This window comes from Varanus komodoensis, unplaced genomic scaffold (assembly GCF_004798865.1).
Source record: "Varanus komodoensis strain SLA01 unplaced genomic scaffold, ASM479886v1 scaffold1, whole genome shotgun sequence".
In the NCBI taxonomy this organism is placed as follows: Eukaryota; Metazoa; Chordata; class Lepidosauria; order Squamata; family Varanidae; genus Varanus; species Varanus komodoensis.
In genome coordinates, this window is record NW_025335268.1 from 136,609,233 (window position 1) to 136,625,959 (window position 16,727).

The following is a 16,727-nucleotide window of genomic DNA, read 5'->3' on the forward strand; positions in this document are numbered from 1 at the left end:
TCTAATGGCAGAAAGAGAAGAGGAAATAAAGAGCCTCTTGATGCGGGTGAAGGAGGAGAGCACAAAAGTTGGCTTGAAACTCAACATTAAGAAAACTAAGATCATGGCATCCTGTCCTCTCACTTCCTGGCAAATATATGGGGAAGAAATGGAGGTAGTGACAGATTTTATTTTCCTGGGCTCCAAAGATTTCCGCAGACAGGGACTGCAGCCAAGAAATTAAAAGACGTTTGCTCCTGGGGAGGAAAGCTATGGCAAATCTAGACAGCATACTAAAAAGCAGAGACATCACTCTGCCAAAAGTGAATATAGTCAAGGCTATGGTTTTCCCAGTTGCAATGTATGGCTGTGAAAGTTGGACCATAAGGAAGAATGACCGCCAAAGAATTGAGGCCCTTGAATTGTGGTGCTGGAGGAGACTCCTGCAAACCCATTGGACTGCAAGGCACTCAAACCAGTCAGTCATAGAGGAGATCAACCCTGACTGCTCTTTAGAAGGCCAGATGCTGAAGATGAAACTCAAATACTTTGGCCACCTAATGAGAAGGAAGGACTCCCTGGAGAAGAGCCTAATGCTGGGAACAATTGACAGCAAAAGAAGAAGGGGACAGCAGAGGATGAGGTGGCTAGATGGAGTCACGGAAGCAGTCGGCGTGAACTTAAGTGGACTCCGGGGGATGGTGGAGGACAGGAAGGCCTGGAGGAATGTTGTCCTTGGGGTCGCAATGGGTCGGACACGACTTCGTGACTAACAACAACAACAACAACTGTATTCATATATCGGCCATGTTTGTGAATTTTGCATATAAATTGAAAAACCAGACTATAAATATCTTTAGAAAAACAGAGGTGGGAAAACTATAAAGCTGGTTCTTCTGTCCCCATCTTTTTCCTTTTCTCTTACAACAGATCAAGGTGAGAGGCTTCTAAACAAAGCCTTTTATTATGAGCCCTATTATTTGAGGAGTTACTTTTGCCCATTCCAGGAGCTGATTCCATCAAATTCCCCTCCTCCCCTCTCCACAAAACTGAGTTGGCTTTTAAGTCAGATAGTGGAAATGTTGCATATTATTTAGTCATCAGTCCATCAATCCATCCATTTAAACAAAAATCGTCTATATCACCTGATTCCTAGTAAAAGGCAGAAGCCAAGTTTCTCTTCTAAACCAAGTTTCACTTCTGTTCCATTGTACCAGTTTCTTCCTTAATGTCAGAATAGTGTGATTTTCTAAGTTGTTCCATTAAGAAATCCCTCAATTTTTATTTTAAATAAAATAAAAAATTAAAGTCCTTTATTTAAAGAGAAAAAAATTAAAGAGAGACGTTTCTGTGTATATTCTGATGGCAAAAGAGCTTCAAAGTACTGCTTCAGATGTTTACTCTTTCTTAGTGTTGAACAACATAAGAGAATAAGTATTCAAAACGGAAATATTTTCACTTCTGTTATTGCCTATTTTCCATTAATGTATCAGTAGAGGTTGAGATACTTGCCAACCTATGTAGTGAATTACCTTTTCTGAACACCCTAGTCCACTCCCATCACCACTCAGGATTTCAGCTTCTTCTGTCCTACTGATATGCTTCTGCATATCTACTGATTCCATTTCTATTCCACTCATTACTGGAAGCTGTCTTGGAAGTATATAGCTCCCTTATTCATGACAAAATACGCCCATCTTGTGTCTTCATCTAAGGATTATTCTTTTTTTTTCAACCACTGCATTTATATTTTTAGGCTACACACTTTTTAAAGGTATCACATTTCCTCTCTATTATTATCAAGGGATATGCAAGTGTTTAATTACCATACATAAGAGCTGCAGCTTAATTTTGGCAATTTCCCACCCTTGAAAAAAAACATTTTTAACCAGTATCAGAGATTGTAATGAATCAGGATATCAATCCTGCCATAGACCCCAGTACAGTCTTCAAGATTGAGATGAAGGCCTGAAGTGCCTCAGGCTTGTTTTCACTCTGCTTCACCAACATTTGCATCTCTGTATCCCCTGTTTCCAGCAGCAGCTCGGTCAGGAAAAGACAGCCAGTGTCATCCTGGGCTCCAAGATAAGCTTTCCACAGCTGGGAACCAGCTTTGCTCATTGCAATAGTCTGGATATGGACAACCTGCAGTGCAGACTGTATGGTGTCGGGCAGCACAGTTTCCTGCCAGGGAACAGCTTGCTGGCAACCCACACCAAGACTCAGCCATGTCCTCTCAAACTGCTCTGCAGTCAGATGGAAGCTGGGCATTAGAATAAGGCTGCTTGAGCTGACTTTATCACAAGGAACCTTCTCTTGCTTTTCTGACATTAGTGGCTCTGAAAAGGAAGAAACAGAAGTCAGATAAGGCAACAGCAGTTGCTGAATGTTTAGCATGAACATCAGAGCTATAATACACATCAGAAACCTTGCTGAACAGTGAAGGAAGAACATCTAGCAGAACTGTATGCCTCAAGTCATACCTTTAATTAAAGGTTCTAGTTTTCCTCAGGGAAAACATGAGCACAAAGCCTACAAGAGAGAATAGTGAGCCCATTACCTTTGCCCACCAATGCTGAGTCTTCAGAGGGGGAATCTACATGGCGAAGTTCAGTAACCTGGCCGGCTGTCATAGCTGCCCATTGCTTTTTGCCGTATATGGGTACCAAGGAGTTAAAATCAGATGCCCATGTATTCACAGAGCTTTCAGCCTGCTCCTCCAAAAGCTGCAGAGAGTGATCAGATGTGGGGCTGCAAAGAACTCTTTTTGTCTCTTCCGTACCAGCTTGCAAAAGACGATAGTAGAACAGTGCATGGTCCCGAACCATCATGTCTTTCTCCTCCTCTGAATGAAATAAGGACACATTTGCTCACAAAAACAGCACAGTATTTATCCAGCTTATCCTTAGTGATTTATGCAAAATGGCTGGGCACACCTCTGAACCCACGGAGTATACCTCATCCCCTACCCTGTGGTAGTCACCTGCTGACTCTGGGAGCAAAAAAAGAAAAGAAAATATATAATAAAATGGTTCAAGACTCGGAAGTCTGGCTTGGAAATCTGTGTATTTTTAAAAGTAGAAAGCTTGTGCCTTTCAGTTCTCAGCCCACCAGTACATATTACCATTTGTGAGAGACCCTTTCAGTATTTATACATCAGCCATCTTAGAAGGATTATAGTTACCTATACAATAATAGAGTAATCGACCCAGCATATCCTGGCATTCAGCTGGACGTGCTATGAAGAGCCGCATCAAAGCTGTCAGCAGTTCCACTTTCACAGCTGAGAATGACTCTGATTTCACATTCTCTACAAAATCTTCCAAGATATAGGGGGCATTGGGAACTTTCTCCCCATGGACTCCCAGCAGCCAGATTAGTGCTTGCTTGCCCTGAAAAATTAAGCCAGCATGCTTCAATTCAGAACCACATAATTCCATTTGTTTTTGTTTTAATTATTGAGAAGAAGTTCATGTGACCAAATTGCTGAACTGAAAATGTAGGAGGAGTAAAACAGTGCAGAACAGCACACCAGGTGAAGCGGTTCAGAAACTACCTCACTGCATGCCCCACTCCATCATTAAAACCCTATTACACTACTTTGATTTGGAGACTTGCAAAGGTCCATCCAACACTGTGGTGATGTGGTTATCGCTTCATGCTATTACCTTGTATCACCCAAGCGTTAGTTATGCCTGCTGCTAGTTCACCTGATTATGCCAACAGGTACTAAGGGCAGAATCCTATGCAAGTTTATACAGAAAAAAGTCCTATAACTCTAGGCAGCAATGCTGGCACATGTAGTACATTTTTTTGTCTAAAGGTGCATAGGATTGTGTCATACGTTTTATGTTATATCTCTACAGTACAAAACAGTAATATAGATTCCTTTCCTTCCCTGCTTTCTCATATGCTTACAAGAATGTAGAAAAATAGCATACACTTTGCTTTCACAAGGGCAATGAATAATTAAAATCAGGAACACTAAAGTCATGAGTCTATGTTGCAGATGGAAAAACAGAGGGGTTGCTGCTGGTATAGTCTGCAGATAGACTACTATAAAGGGACGGGAACGAGCACGCCCTCAACTTTCATTTCTGAACAACAGAACTGGAATGCTTTCATTTTCCAAATGGACCACATATGCACAATTCACTTATCTTTCTCTTTCAGCCTCCAACACAGAGCTAATAGCTTGCCTAGAACACCACTAAAGGGTGATGGACAGATTGATTACAGTTACAAAATATATTGCTATAAGAGTTTGGGTTTTCTAATAGCAGAATCTAAAAAGTTTTCATCCACAGCTTGAGATTCCAAGTTGTATTTCTTAAGACTGGTGTCTGATGGAAGAATTTAATATGGCTTCAACTAAACAACCTCAGCACTGTCATGCCCAGCTGCACATGCACAGCACATATATAAAACACCCCACTTCCACTTACCTCACTGTCTTGGATAGTCTCTTCACATCCAGACAAAGCCTGTGACACACTTTCTGTACACTGCGGACACAACCACACCAGATCCCGGAACACCTGCACCACCGCTGCAACAGATATATATTTATTAAAACATTTTTATACTATGTTTTAGCCCTAACAAGGATCCCCCAACAGTAAAATTCCAATACATTTAAAACCAGATAGAAGCAAAAGCAAAAGATAAATAACTAAAACAAAAATCATAGCTAACAGGTATAAAATGAACTCAAAATTTGGTGGAATGAAAACACCTTAACCACTTGCCCAAAAGGCAACAGAAAAGGGGTCAACATCTCCTCTCTTGAGAGGGAATTAGAGGACTGGGATGCTGCTACTGAAAAGGCCTCCTATGTTCCCACCAACCATACCTTTCTTGGTGGCAGAATGTAGAGCAGGACCTCCAAATAAAACTACAACTGATGGACAGGTTCATACAGGAAGAGAAAATTCCTGCAAATGAACTGAACCCAAGTCAATTAGTACTTTCAAGGCTGTAATCAGCACATTGAACTGGACTTAAAAACAAACTGGAATCTTAAGAGGATCAGTGTAATACAGTCAAAAAAGCAGACAACAGAAATTGCTCTGGCTGCAACATTCTCTGCCACCTATAGTCTATGAATACATGGCAAGGAGTGCAGACTGCATAGCAGGAAACCAATGTAACGGTGGTCAATTCTGCTTTCTCCAAGAAGGAGCACAACTGCTACATCAGCTGAAGATAGGCAAGAGCATTCTTGGCCGGAGCAGCCATCTGGCAATCCAGAATAATCCTGGGCCAAGGAAGCACAGACTGCTAACCTTGTTCCTCCAATTGAGCGTAGCTGACTTAGAACAGAAAACACTTCCTATCCTGGGTCAAGATTTCAGCTGATGAGTGATATTACTTTATTGTTTGAATTAACTTTCAGCTTAGCCCATGGGGTCCTCTGAGTTCTCAAAAGAAAATCATTTCACACTGCAATAAATAACTTAAGCTGTCAAGAAAATATTTAAGAGGCTTCAAATTTGCTGAGATAGGTGGAATCATGCTCCATCTTCATGGTTTGGGATACCTGTTTCAAGAATGCAAATAAATGCTGCAGGCAATCCGAGTATAACCACAAATGCTTTACATTTTAGAAGTATGCCAATGAAGTCTGAAATGTAATTTCTGCAGCATCCTCCAACATGTAGAAATTTGACAAAAAGAATGATCACATGACAATTAAGAAATTATATGACTAAATATGCAATAGCACAGTTGCCTTTTTTAGATTACTACATTACAGTATTAATGTGAAGGACTGGGATAGTTTACCTGAAGTTATATGTTCCTGCTTCAGCTCAAGGAGTTCTCTTAGGATCCCCACACACTGCTCTGTATATGTCCTTGCAATGTTGCCTGCAAAGTTCACAACACAGCTTAAACAAATCTAACAAAAATTTGAGATTACAAACGCAAGCACAATGTATTTGCTCCAGTGTTGCAGGGACAGGGCTTGAAGCAAAAAACTGCTTCTTCCCTTCAGTCATTTTCTCAAACACGATCTGCTTACACTCCCCATTTGGAGCTAGAGTGCTCAACCAGAAGGACAGGAAGCATCCCTGGACTGCTGTTATGCCCAAACCAGACAGATACTCAGCCCAAATGTTTCCCTGAACATTGTGCCAGTCACAAAGAACTAGCCAGCAAACAGAGAAACAATCTGCTGACATTTAGTCTGTGGGAAAACTATCTACTGCATTTTCTATATACATATCCTATTTTTGACATACATTTGTTTGTATGGAAGCAGCCTGAATAAGAAGCCAGCTAACTCACCTATGGCAAAGATTGCTCCCTGTGCAAGCTCTGTTGACACATCAGTGCAGTAGTCCCTCAATTCCTCTAGTACCTGCTGCACATTCTCATCATTCACCAACTTGCATAGCACCTCCATTTTCTGGCATTTGATGTAATGTGGTTCTGAGTACGAGCAGAAGAACTTCTTGTAATGGCTGCTGAAGTGACCAGGAAAGCTATCTAAGATCTGGCGTACATGACACAAGGCAGTGAAGCAGAGTTCCCTACTCTCAGAAGTGCAAGCTGCCAGGAGTGGCCCCTTTACTCTCACCAACACATCTGCCTGCACATGGGGAAAGTCTCTGGCCAAAACCAAGAAGAGTTTTGTGGCAGCCATCACCACACTGGAACTGCTATTTTTGAGATACCCATCCAGTAAATTAAGAATGTCAAAGAGCTCTTCTTCACAGCGGGGCTTGTAACGCAACAGGAAAGTCAGCACCTCACCCTGGCCCCATTGGTCTAGATCAGGCATCCTGTCAATAGAGAAAACTGAAATTAATTCTATGACTATGGGAACTATTATTGCAGTTTTGGCTTAGACCCAGTGGTCTGCAGGCCAGTTGTTAGACAGAGTCACACCAGCACCACTATAAAGATGACTTATAAGACCAAGGTTGTAAATGACAAAGGGAGCATCAGCTATTGGGCAGTTTAGAAAGAAAACATAAAAGCAAAACGGGTGAGTGATTAGCTCAGTCAGCTGGCACCTGGAGGAACTGTCATTCTTCACAAACATTATTAGCTTTTCCACCTTATGTGTCTTAGTTTACAGTTCTGACTTGCAAGAACTTCATTCGTTTGAGTGCAACCAATTTATTTCTCATCTAGATATACATTAATTCCTCATGAGAGCAATACTGAGTTTTTTAGACTCCAATTCTATATCCACCTACCTAGGAGTAAGACCAACTGAATTTAGTGGGGCTTGCTTTTGCATAAACAGTGGATAGTATGCACTGCAAACTTGTAAGATGTGGCCTCTAGTTTGTGGGACTGGCAAGCAACATAGGCAGGGCATGAATGGGAAGAAAAAGTTGGTATTTTTGAATAAATAGTGTCTCCTAGACTTATATGCTTTATTTAAACTTATACCATGCTCTTTCCCTAGTATATTTTGATATCTAAAAGATGCTCATAAACAAATTTAACTGAAATATAGTAATTTTCCTAAAATGAACTTTGGTGGGCAAGATCCTAAAATAGAAGAAAGACGGTGCACATCTACATGTCCACATATTAGTATGTGGTGAAATCAGAGAATTAGAACCTAAGACTGTCTTTCCATTTAGTCTTTCCATTTAGACAGAAAGAACTTTGGTTATTGGGTGGTATAAAAGTGAAATTAACAACTCTTCCAGCAGCTCCCAGCTAGGAGTCCTAGGACATCTTTCTGTCCAAATATGCACAGCAGTGCAACATTAGTGGCCTTCACTTCAAGTTTCTTTTTGTTTCATTCAGTACAGTTGTACTACACATTAAGTGTAAGAAATTCTATGAAGCCTTGTACAGCAAAAGGGCCTAATAAACTGAATTACCTATTCCCATCCATAAAAAGAGGAAAATCTTGGATAGTGCAGTGACTTATCAACAATGTCAAGAGCCAGTTTGCTGAGAGGCTGGATTCTAAGAATGAACAGAATAAACACAAAAGATATGAGTTATTTCCACTTTACAGAATATTTTTGGGGAGAACATACCTGTTAAGTAGATGGTGGGCAATAGGCTTGTTGATGACAACTCCTCCCTCATGTTCTAGGATTTCCTCTAGAGCTCTTAAACAATTTACCACTACAATAGGATCTTGGTCACGAAGCAAACTATACAACTCATTAACCAGTGCAGCATCTGAAAAAGTTACAGAATATTAATACTTCCAATAAAAATCTGCTTAGAAGTACTTCACCTATAGGAAGTGGTCCTGATGTATTTGTGTGAGTATATACACCAGATTATCATCCCCAAAATGTAATCCTTCCAATAATAAGTCTATTTTCTGAAAATAATTGCTGCGAAATGTTGCAAGGGGGTGGCAGGGGTAGAAGATAAAAATGACCCAAAAGAACACATCTTCTGCAAAGGTGGCCTCTAGCCTCAAAGGACTTCAAGGAGAAGATTTGCTCAGTAAAACTATGCTACAACATGCATGCCCTGTTCTCTGCAGTACAGCATCAAAATAATATGCCCTCATATTTGTTTCAGTATTGTGAAGATGGATGGGGTGGGGGGTTGAATAGACTGGGTAAAGCCAATACACTTATTTACCAACTTCACTGTCTCCTTGGAGTTTCTGCATCTTTGCACATCCAAGAACAGCTACTCTCCTTACATAGGAAGCTTTGTCTCGCAGACCATTCAGAATTGGCTGTTGAACATACTCCTGCACACCAGGCATCCTATAAATATTACAGGTTATTACATTGTAAGTCCTCCTAAATCCCTCTTCATAATTTCCAAGCTACTCCACTAACTACTGTTCAGTACAGAAACAAATCGGGGCTGTTCTGATGCATACTACTATTTGAGACAAGCTTCTAACAGTTGAGCAGATAAGGAACTGTTCTCCATCCTTTGTACACATCACTCTAAAACTAGTTTCACACTTCAAACTATGTAAAACCAAATGAACAAGCAAGCAAGCAATAAACTTCAAGATCTTCTATAGGTGGGGGCGATAATCCTAAATTACTTTTTTCACCTTAATTTCTTGTCTTTTTATACATTCCTTATAATGCTATAAACATTCATCATCATGATGGCTCTTAGTTCTTTATAAGGTAGTAAAAGATTATTGGCACCACAATTTCCAACAATCTGGCTGAGAGCCAGTGTGGTATAGTGGTTAAGAGCATGGGACTGGGACTCAGACGATCAGGGTTCTAGTCCCCACTCAGCCATGGAGCCAACTGGGTGACTTTGGGCCAGTCACAGACTCTCAGCCCAACGTACCTCACAGGGTTGTTGTTGTGGGGATAAGATGGAGGAGTAGATGTAAGCTGCCTTGAGCCCTTTGTAGGAAAAAGGCAGGATATAAATCAATCAATCAATCAATCAATAACATTTATTTTAAGCTAATTAAATTTAGCTTCAATAGACATGGTCCCAAAACTAGCAAGAAACACAACTTACACTCGTGTACCACTGGCAATACAGAAACCCAAGCCTAAGGATTGCTGTGCCAGGGGTTCAGCCCATATTTGTACTTGAATGAGTAACATGACAAGGCTGTGTGTCTCCAGTGAAGACCAGAGCAAACAGCACCACTTTATTTATTTCCAAATTCAATAATTGTCTTACCTCAGACTGCACATACTGCGTAGAGCCAGTCCTCTAACCATGGGGTTGGGATCTGAGCAGTCTTTGCACAAAGTATTGATAGCTAAAAGAGCTAGATCTGGCTTCAGTGGAGCATACGTGCACATGTACAAGTATACTAGCTTCTTCTGAACAATGTCCACTGTGGCACTAGCCTTAACCATCTCCATAAAGACACTTGACACATCTACACCTTGAGTCATATGCCTGAAAGCAAGAGATGGAAAGATTTAAATATAAATCATAAGATCAAAATATAGCCTGAAAACAGCCACAGCCAGTGCATAAACAATAACAAATTCTGATTCACATTAGAAGAAGAGTGACAAGCCATTGCTGGCACATAAACTGTGCAATAAAAGCTTCATGATGATACTAGAGGGTATCAGAAGAGGGGACCAGAAGTCATGAGAAGACATGAAGAGGAAGCTGTGCTGCAGCATGCAAGATTTTAACCTCAGGCCAAAGATCTCCATTTTAAGCTTTAAGCAATCACACATGCTACTTCTATTCTATTTTATTTTATTTTATTTTATTTTATTAAAAGCTGTGGTAGTTCACAAGTGTGACAGCTAGCAATCTTCTTTCTACAGAAGCCAAACTATCTGACAGGTTTATTGTTGTGTAGCAGATGCACAGAACATAAATGAGCAAAGCTCCGAACCTCAAGAAACTGCATGGCCTTGGCTTTATTAAAATATCTAAGTAACCATAAAGAGATATAATTGATGCTACACACAAAACATTCACTAACTCATTCCAACAAGAGACTTTTAACATCTCCTTTGTTAAAATTTTCCCTAATGCAATACTTTTTCCCATGTTACTAAGACAGCCATTCCAGGGGGACAAGATAATTTGGACATAAAATATTCACCAATCTTTCATGGCCTTAATTAAAATACTTAAATAATTGGCAGGTTGTACTGTACAGCACAAGCAGATCAGGCCACTGACCTGATCACTCGCTGGATAACATTCCTGTAGCGGAGATGGTCAGCTTGCACATGAGGGTTAGAGAGTGCTCTCTTCAGCTCCTTCAACGTATCCTCTGAACCAAGGTATGGCATCTTGTAGAGACTCTAAGCACCCAGGAGGTGGTGACTGCTGAAGAATCTACTGCAGTAGTCACAAATAAAAAAAAGGTCACTCCATAAAGAATGCAATGTACTTCAGTTAGTATTCCATCTTCTCCCTTCACTCTCTTCTTCTATCATCTGCTGTTTTCACTGTAGAGACTATTGTTATTAGTATAGCATTTTACACAGTAACAAGTTGACAAGGGCCTCAAGGAGCTTAAAATATTTTTTAAAAATCAACACAAGGTGTACAACAGAGAGGGGGAAAACCTGAGGGAAAGGACAGAGAAGAAATCACACTTAGGCTTCATTTCAGTAAGGTATGGGGCGAACGATGCTTAACACCAACTTATGTCATTCTTACAAAGCCTAGAACTGCTGGTCTAACAACTGGGCCAGGCCATTTCCTTATATAACTGTCATACCTGAGCAGGAACCAAAGTAGCTATAGTATGACCAGTCACTGTCATAACCTGTCCTGCAGATGACTGCAACGAGGAAGGGTTAGAAGAAGCTCTGTAGGGTATAAATGTGGTAAAACAAAGGGTTGTAACTAGATGTCAAGTTGTAGCGCTCTAGCAAAGACATGGGAATATACAAGACTGCCTTAAATAGAGTAGTCCCTCTAGAAACATAATCATTAGGAAAATAGTAAAGAGCCCTGATGGACAGGATTACTGTCCCATTTGGTCCAGCATCTGGGTTCACACAGCAGCAGCCAGATGTTTTGGGAAGCCCACAGGCACGACATAAAGGGGAAAGAGCCCTTTCTTTTTGTAGTTCCCCAACAACTTCTATTCAGAATCATGAGGACAATGATCGTGGAGATGCAACGCAGCCAGTGAAGGCTAGTAGTCACTTTCCTCCACAACGGGTAGCCCCTCCCCAGGATTTTAGACAGGGTCTTTCCAAGCTCCACCGGGAGATGTTACGCTGTGGCCCTAAAGCCGTGGGCGCGCAAAGCGTGTATTCTAACGGCGAGTCGCGTCCGGGTCCGTGTCGGGTTCCCGCCCCGTTCAAGCAGCCCCAAAGGCCCAAGATATAATTAGGCACCTCAAGAGGGAAAGATGTAGCCGCTGCTATAGAAACGCCTGGGTGGGAGGGGCCTCATCTGCCAATTAGGGTCGTCTATAGAATTCGGCAGAACTTGAGAGAGAAAATGATGCGCGACAACTCTTCCTTCCTACTCGCATACCGACCGGAAAGGGATTCTCATCTTCCCAGCTCTCTACCAAAACTTCCGGTTATCATTGGCAATTCATGGAAGCTTCCATGTGCGGGGACAACGCCGCTATTTGAATGCAGTCAGATCAGGGTTTGGAATTCCTTTTCGTAAACTTCTCTGAAATCATCACACCTGGAAAAAGACTGTGTTTAGCAGTTTCATAATTTCTTCTTTTCCTCTTCTTAAAAACCCCAAAGCGGTAACATTCTAGTATGTTTCATAATAGGACAAGGAAAGGCCTTAAAGAGTTTGAGTGGGGAAAAAATCAACATCACATATCATGCAGTACAAGGATAAAAGCTGCACTTGTTGAATTTCTACAGATGATGGCACCCATGTTTTTAAAAAGCGCATGAATATTGCATTTATCTTTAGTTTGAGAGGGGAGGGCACGCTGTTACCCAGCCTTCCTTATGCTAAAATGCTGAATTTTCATTCGTTTCTTACGGCTGTCGGTCACTTTCTTCCCAACAGATTTTTTTAACTGCGTCAAAAACCCAGGAAATTTCGTTATCTGTCTAAAGTTTTGAACATCTAGCTCTTTAGAGACGTCTATTGGATGAGCAAAGCTACTGACTATAGTGCGCATGCGTTACAGAACTATATAGAGCATGCGCTGTCGGCTCTTTTATGTTGCGAGCGGCAGGATTCTATTTGGGATAGAGAAGCCGCCTGGCGCGTGGCGCCTGCGCAGTGCCTCGGGAGTGGCAATCTTCTTTTCTGGTTTTTCTACTTTTGGCGGGGAGAGCTCGTACGGGATGAGCGCTAGGCTGGGGGCTGCTTGTTCCAGGATGCGTCTTGTAAGGGTGGAAGGAGTCCCGTAGCTTGCAGCGGTGAGCCGCCCAAGGTCGCCAAGGGGCCCCCATTGGAAAGCCTTTTTTGCCGGCGGTGGCGTGTACCCCGATGCCTTTTGCCGCGCCACAAACTCGCAGAGCACAGTAAGCTTCAGCATCGCTCGCTACATCCTGGTTTTGGGAAGGGAAAGAGGATCGTGTGCTGGCGTTGGTCCTGTGCTTCTTGCTCGATCTGCAGCCCCCGCAGCCCTTGCGTGTTCATTCAGACGTTCTCCAAGTTCAGTGTTGCTTAGCAAGTACTTAAGTTGCACAGGATAGGGCCGCCCAGTTGCACTGCTAAGTACACGAGGCATCCAAAAGGAACCGATGCTGAGTTAGGGGCACGTAAACCGCATAAGGTTGCAGCCCATAAGGCGCTCTCTTTTATTACTGACCTGCGGCACTCTAGCAAGCCTTTTTACCCCTAAAAATCTTTGTCATTTCAGTGATTTCCCAAAACGTTTGCATACCAGCCTCCCTCCACCCGTGTTCTCCTTAGGTCTGCTAATGATTCTCAGTCCAAAGTTTTAGCATTAATACTTGTTTGTTAGAAGGCTTATAACGTGCAGCTCATACATTCTTATAACTAAGAACTGGATACAAATCCTAATGCCAACCTACTGCCTTTAGTTCTTGCATGCCTTCATTAATTGGTTTTTGTTCTTGAATAAGTCGTCTTTTTGGCTGAAAGCTTTCTTGGGGAATTTCTAGTTAAACACTCACAGCATAAACTTTTTCAGAATTGGTTAGTAGGCAATCTTGGACAATATTAATTATCACCTCAGCCACTGTTTATTGAGCTTGCAGTGTCAGGAGCTCCTGTAACTGTCAAGCTTTTTTTTACACTTCCAGTCTGGGTGGGATAACTTAACACCTTAAATACATGAAGGATTGGAAGATCACAAAGGCTCAACACCTTTGCTATCCACCTACATGTAGTAGTTGGCACACACAAGCATCTAGAGTGATTTTGTATAGAGTCATCCCAACTTATCCTACAGTTACACATGGAATTTGATGCATAATAGTAACTATAGGAAAGGATAGAAATACCTTAAATAAATCAGTTTTTGTTGGAAAAGTGAGTATTTAACAAATCAGAATAGCAGCCTTGCAGCACCTTAAAGACTATTGCATTTATGAGAGCACAAGTATTTGTGAATATAGTCAGTTTCAGATATGGGGAAAGAGAGAGTGGAGTACATTTGCGAGGTCTTTAAGACACAAAATGCAGAAAGAGAGGGCTAGTCACAAACCAGTTGCTAGTGATAACACAAACATCTGGAAAATTGTTAAAAGAGACAGTGTAGCTGATGTTTCCTTGTCATGTGATCAGATGGAAATCTGCAAATTGCATTATAGAGAATCCAAGAAACCTGGGGAAGGGGAACACATCACAGAACAATGACCCATCTCCTTCGGTCCTTATAGAATATGTAGGTAATGCAGTTCCTATTTCTATTGTTATGGGCCCTTTATCCTGTTCTTCTTCCAAGGAAGGCAGACCAGCAACAAACTTCCAAGGAACTTTATCCTACCCCATTTATCTTCACAACAAACTTCAGGCTGAAAAATAACTGCCAGCAGTCATTTAGTGAGCTTCAGTACTCAAGGGGGTGCTCCTCAGCCCTAGTCTAAGAATTTATTGTATGTGTTTGTTTTAGACATCTATAATCTGGCTTTCTAAAATTTGATTCCAAAGGCAGTTTACAGAAAACTAACAATGCAAATTATAGCAAAACAATATAGCAAATTATACTATCAGCCAGCCATCCCCATAAGCACACACACATTCTGTGTATGTATGTATGCATGCTTTGAATCCAAGATTACACTTTGTCTTTGATGAAGTGGAATGTAGTCGATGACTGCTTATCTGCAATAACAGATATGTTAGTCTTTAAGGTGGCACAAGATTCTTTGTTAGTTCTGCTGCAAGGAACTAACAGGGCTACTCCCTTGGAAATTGTTTTAATATATCTATGCTATATAAGAATACCAATATAATTGTTTTAATTGATCATGTGTAAGCCATGCTGGGAGCCTTTGTGGCAGAGAAGCGGTATACAAGTACTTCAAATAAATAAATAAGCTATGAGAGCCAGTGTGGTGTAGTGGCTAAGAGCCTGGGACTGGGACTCAGGTGATCTGGATTCGAGTCCCCGCTCAGCCATGGAGCCAACTGGGTGACTTTGGGCCAGTCACAGACTCTCAGCCCAACCTACCTCACAGGGTTGTTGTTGTGGGGATAAGATGAAGGAGGAGATGTAAGCTGCCTTGAGCCCTTTGTAGGAAAAAGGCAGGATATAAATCGATAAATAAATAAATAAATAAATACTTGATTCTCCACCTAGGTTCATGCCCTTGATGGTGGGGCTTCTCATTCTAGAGAAAGAGATCTCAATTTTTATTTCTTGTTGATCTATTTTGGTAGAACTGTATTGATGCCCCTCTTTAAAATATGTATATCCAAATTTCTTCCTTGCTTTTACAGGAGCTGGACTGATGAATGGGACTCTGATCCCAGGGACACCCATTGCGGTGGATTTTTGGAATATCAGAAAAGCAGGGGAAGCTCGCTTGTTCTTTCTTTCCCATATGCACAGTGACCATACAGTGGGGCTTTCTAGCACTTGGAACCAACCGATTTATTGCTCTCCTGTTACTGGTCAAATTCTGCATCTCAGGCTGAAGGTATACTTAGGCATAGGTGCATAGTTCTTTAGCCATTCTCTTAGGTGAAACCAACCACTGACTGAACCTTGTTTACACTTATAGGTGGCTGAGCAATGGATCCGCCCTCTGGAAGTGGGAGAGAGCCATGTCTTGGCCTTGGATGCAGTGGGCCGAGAAACCATGACAGTGACCTTGATAGATGCTAATCACTGTCCCGGATCTGTCATGTTCCTTTTTGAAGGCTACTTTGGTGTCATCCTCTACACAGGTAAGAACTTTCTTGGTCATGAGAGTCAGGAGACCAACATTCTAGATTGCATGCAATATTTCCCTCCTGTCCCAGCTTTGCTTTTCATTAATTTATCACCCAATGTTAACTTCTTGACTGCATTTTTAGCCCACTGATCACAGCCTCTGTAGCTCTAGTCTCTCCTTCTGTGCAGTGACCTCACTGCTAGGCCGTTATGGTGCAGTGCTGAGGTGAGCAGAGGACAGGCTGCATGTGGCCCGAAGCATCTCACTGTGCGGCTGGAGGAGCTACATTCATTTTTCTCAGTGGATCAGCTGGGCTTTGTGGAATGGGCCACAGTCTCAGTGCTGCAGCAATGCTGGGATAACAATCCCAAGCTGAGTTGCTAGGATTTCTCAGCAACTCTGAAGCGTCAAGAAAGAAGTGACCTCTGCAGCATATTTGGGTCACCTGGAGAGGAGGCTTTTAACAGCAACTGGGATAACTGTTTCCACTCCATTAATGGGGAAGCAGTGGTCTCCGTCTGTGTCATAGATGTAGTAGAGGAGGCTTAGGCCTTCCCCCAACAAGCATATCCCTGTATCAACAACAGAGCCTGTGCAGGCTCAGAACCCATGTGTGTGATGCACAGAAACCACAAAGAAGAAATAAGCCACATTGCTTGCTGCCACATTAACCTTATTCTTTAGTTATTTAGGCTGAACTTTAATCATGAACTTCTTCTTGCAAAGTGGCAATTTCCCCTGACTGTCCTACAATATCTCTCACCAGGTGATTTCCGCTACACCCCCAGCATGCAGCAGGAACCAGCTCTGAAGAATGCAAAGGTCATCAATGTCCTCTATCTGGACAATACAAACTGCCATCCCAATATTGTCTTACCATCCCGGGAAACAGCGACTGAGCAAATAAAAAGGGTGATCAGGGAACACCCCTATCACATGGTTAAGATAGGTAAGTAGTCCTCATAGATTGGGAGGAAGTTTCCAGAAGGCTAATCTCAAATCCACTGGCTTGAGAATCCTTTGAAGAGGATGGCCCACAAAGATTTATAGCAACCC

At 41.9% G+C, this 16,727-nt stretch overlaps 2 protein-coding genes across 6 annotated transcripts in view; one reads left to right on the plus strand and one right to left on the minus strand.

The window, feature by feature from the left end:
- Nucleotides 1-769: 769 nt before the first annotated feature.
- AP4B1 (adaptor related protein complex 4 subunit beta 1) lies at nt 770-11,972 on the minus strand. Of its 3 annotated transcripts, none has more exons than XM_044447552.1 (11): nt 11,736-11,972; nt 10,561-10,719; nt 9,586-9,810; nt 8,554-8,684; nt 7,989-8,136; nt 6,268-6,764; nt 5,764-5,847; nt 4,425-4,528; nt 3,164-3,371; nt 2,540-2,824; nt 770-2,318 (listed from the first exon to the last, which is right to left on the minus strand). In XM_044447552.1, the coding sequence occupies exons 2-11, from the start codon at nt 10,671-10,673 to the stop codon at nt 1,891-1,893; spliced, it is 2,223 nt and encodes a 740-aa protein (XP_044303487.1). In that variant the 5' UTR covers nt 10,674-10,719; nt 11,736-11,972; the 3' UTR covers nt 770-1,890. The 3 variants fall into 3 exon arrangements, with proteins under 3 accessions (XP_044303487.1, XP_044303478.1, XP_044303497.1); XM_044447543.1 differs by having other exon boundaries at nt 10,561-10,722; XM_044447562.1 differs by lacking the exons at nt 7,989-8,136; nt 8,554-8,684; nt 9,586-9,810; nt 10,561-10,719; nt 11,736-11,972 and adding an exon at nt 7,827-7,949.
- Nucleotides 11,973-12,585: 613 nt separating this feature from the next.
- DCLRE1B (DNA cross-link repair 1B) overlaps nt 12,586-16,727 on the plus strand; it is an 8,057-nt gene continuing 3,915 nt past the window's right edge. Inside the window, exons 1-4 of one of the 3 annotated variants that reach the window (XM_044447576.1) lie at nt 12,586-12,845; nt 15,235-15,434; nt 15,519-15,684; nt 16,438-16,620. In XM_044447576.1, coding sequence (XP_044303511.1) covers nt 15,246-15,434; nt 15,519-15,684; nt 16,438-16,620 — 538 coding nt within the window. In that variant the 5' untranslated portion in view covers nt 12,586-12,845; nt 15,235-15,245. The remainder of the gene's footprint in view (nt 12,846-15,234; nt 15,435-15,518; nt 15,685-16,437; nt 16,621-16,727) is intronic. The other 2 variants (XM_044447586.1, XM_044447594.1) reach the window with 2 other exon arrangements.

What these genes read in the sequence shown, in the direction of transcription:
- AP4B1 (XM_044447552.1), bottom strand. Translation starts at nt 10,673, where the DNA reads ATGCCATACCTTGGTTCAGAGGATACGTTGAAGGAGCTGAAGAGAGCA. An exon ending in GCCCACCATCTACTTAACAG is followed by an intron (nt 6,765 to 7,988) that starts GTATGTTCTCCC and finishes CTCTATTGACAG; the next exon opens with GATGCCTGATCTAGACCAAT. An exon ending in ATTACTCTATTATTGTATAG is followed by an intron (nt 2,825 to 3,163) that starts GTAACTATAATC and finishes TATTTCATTCAG; the next exon opens with AGGAGGAGAAAGACATGATG.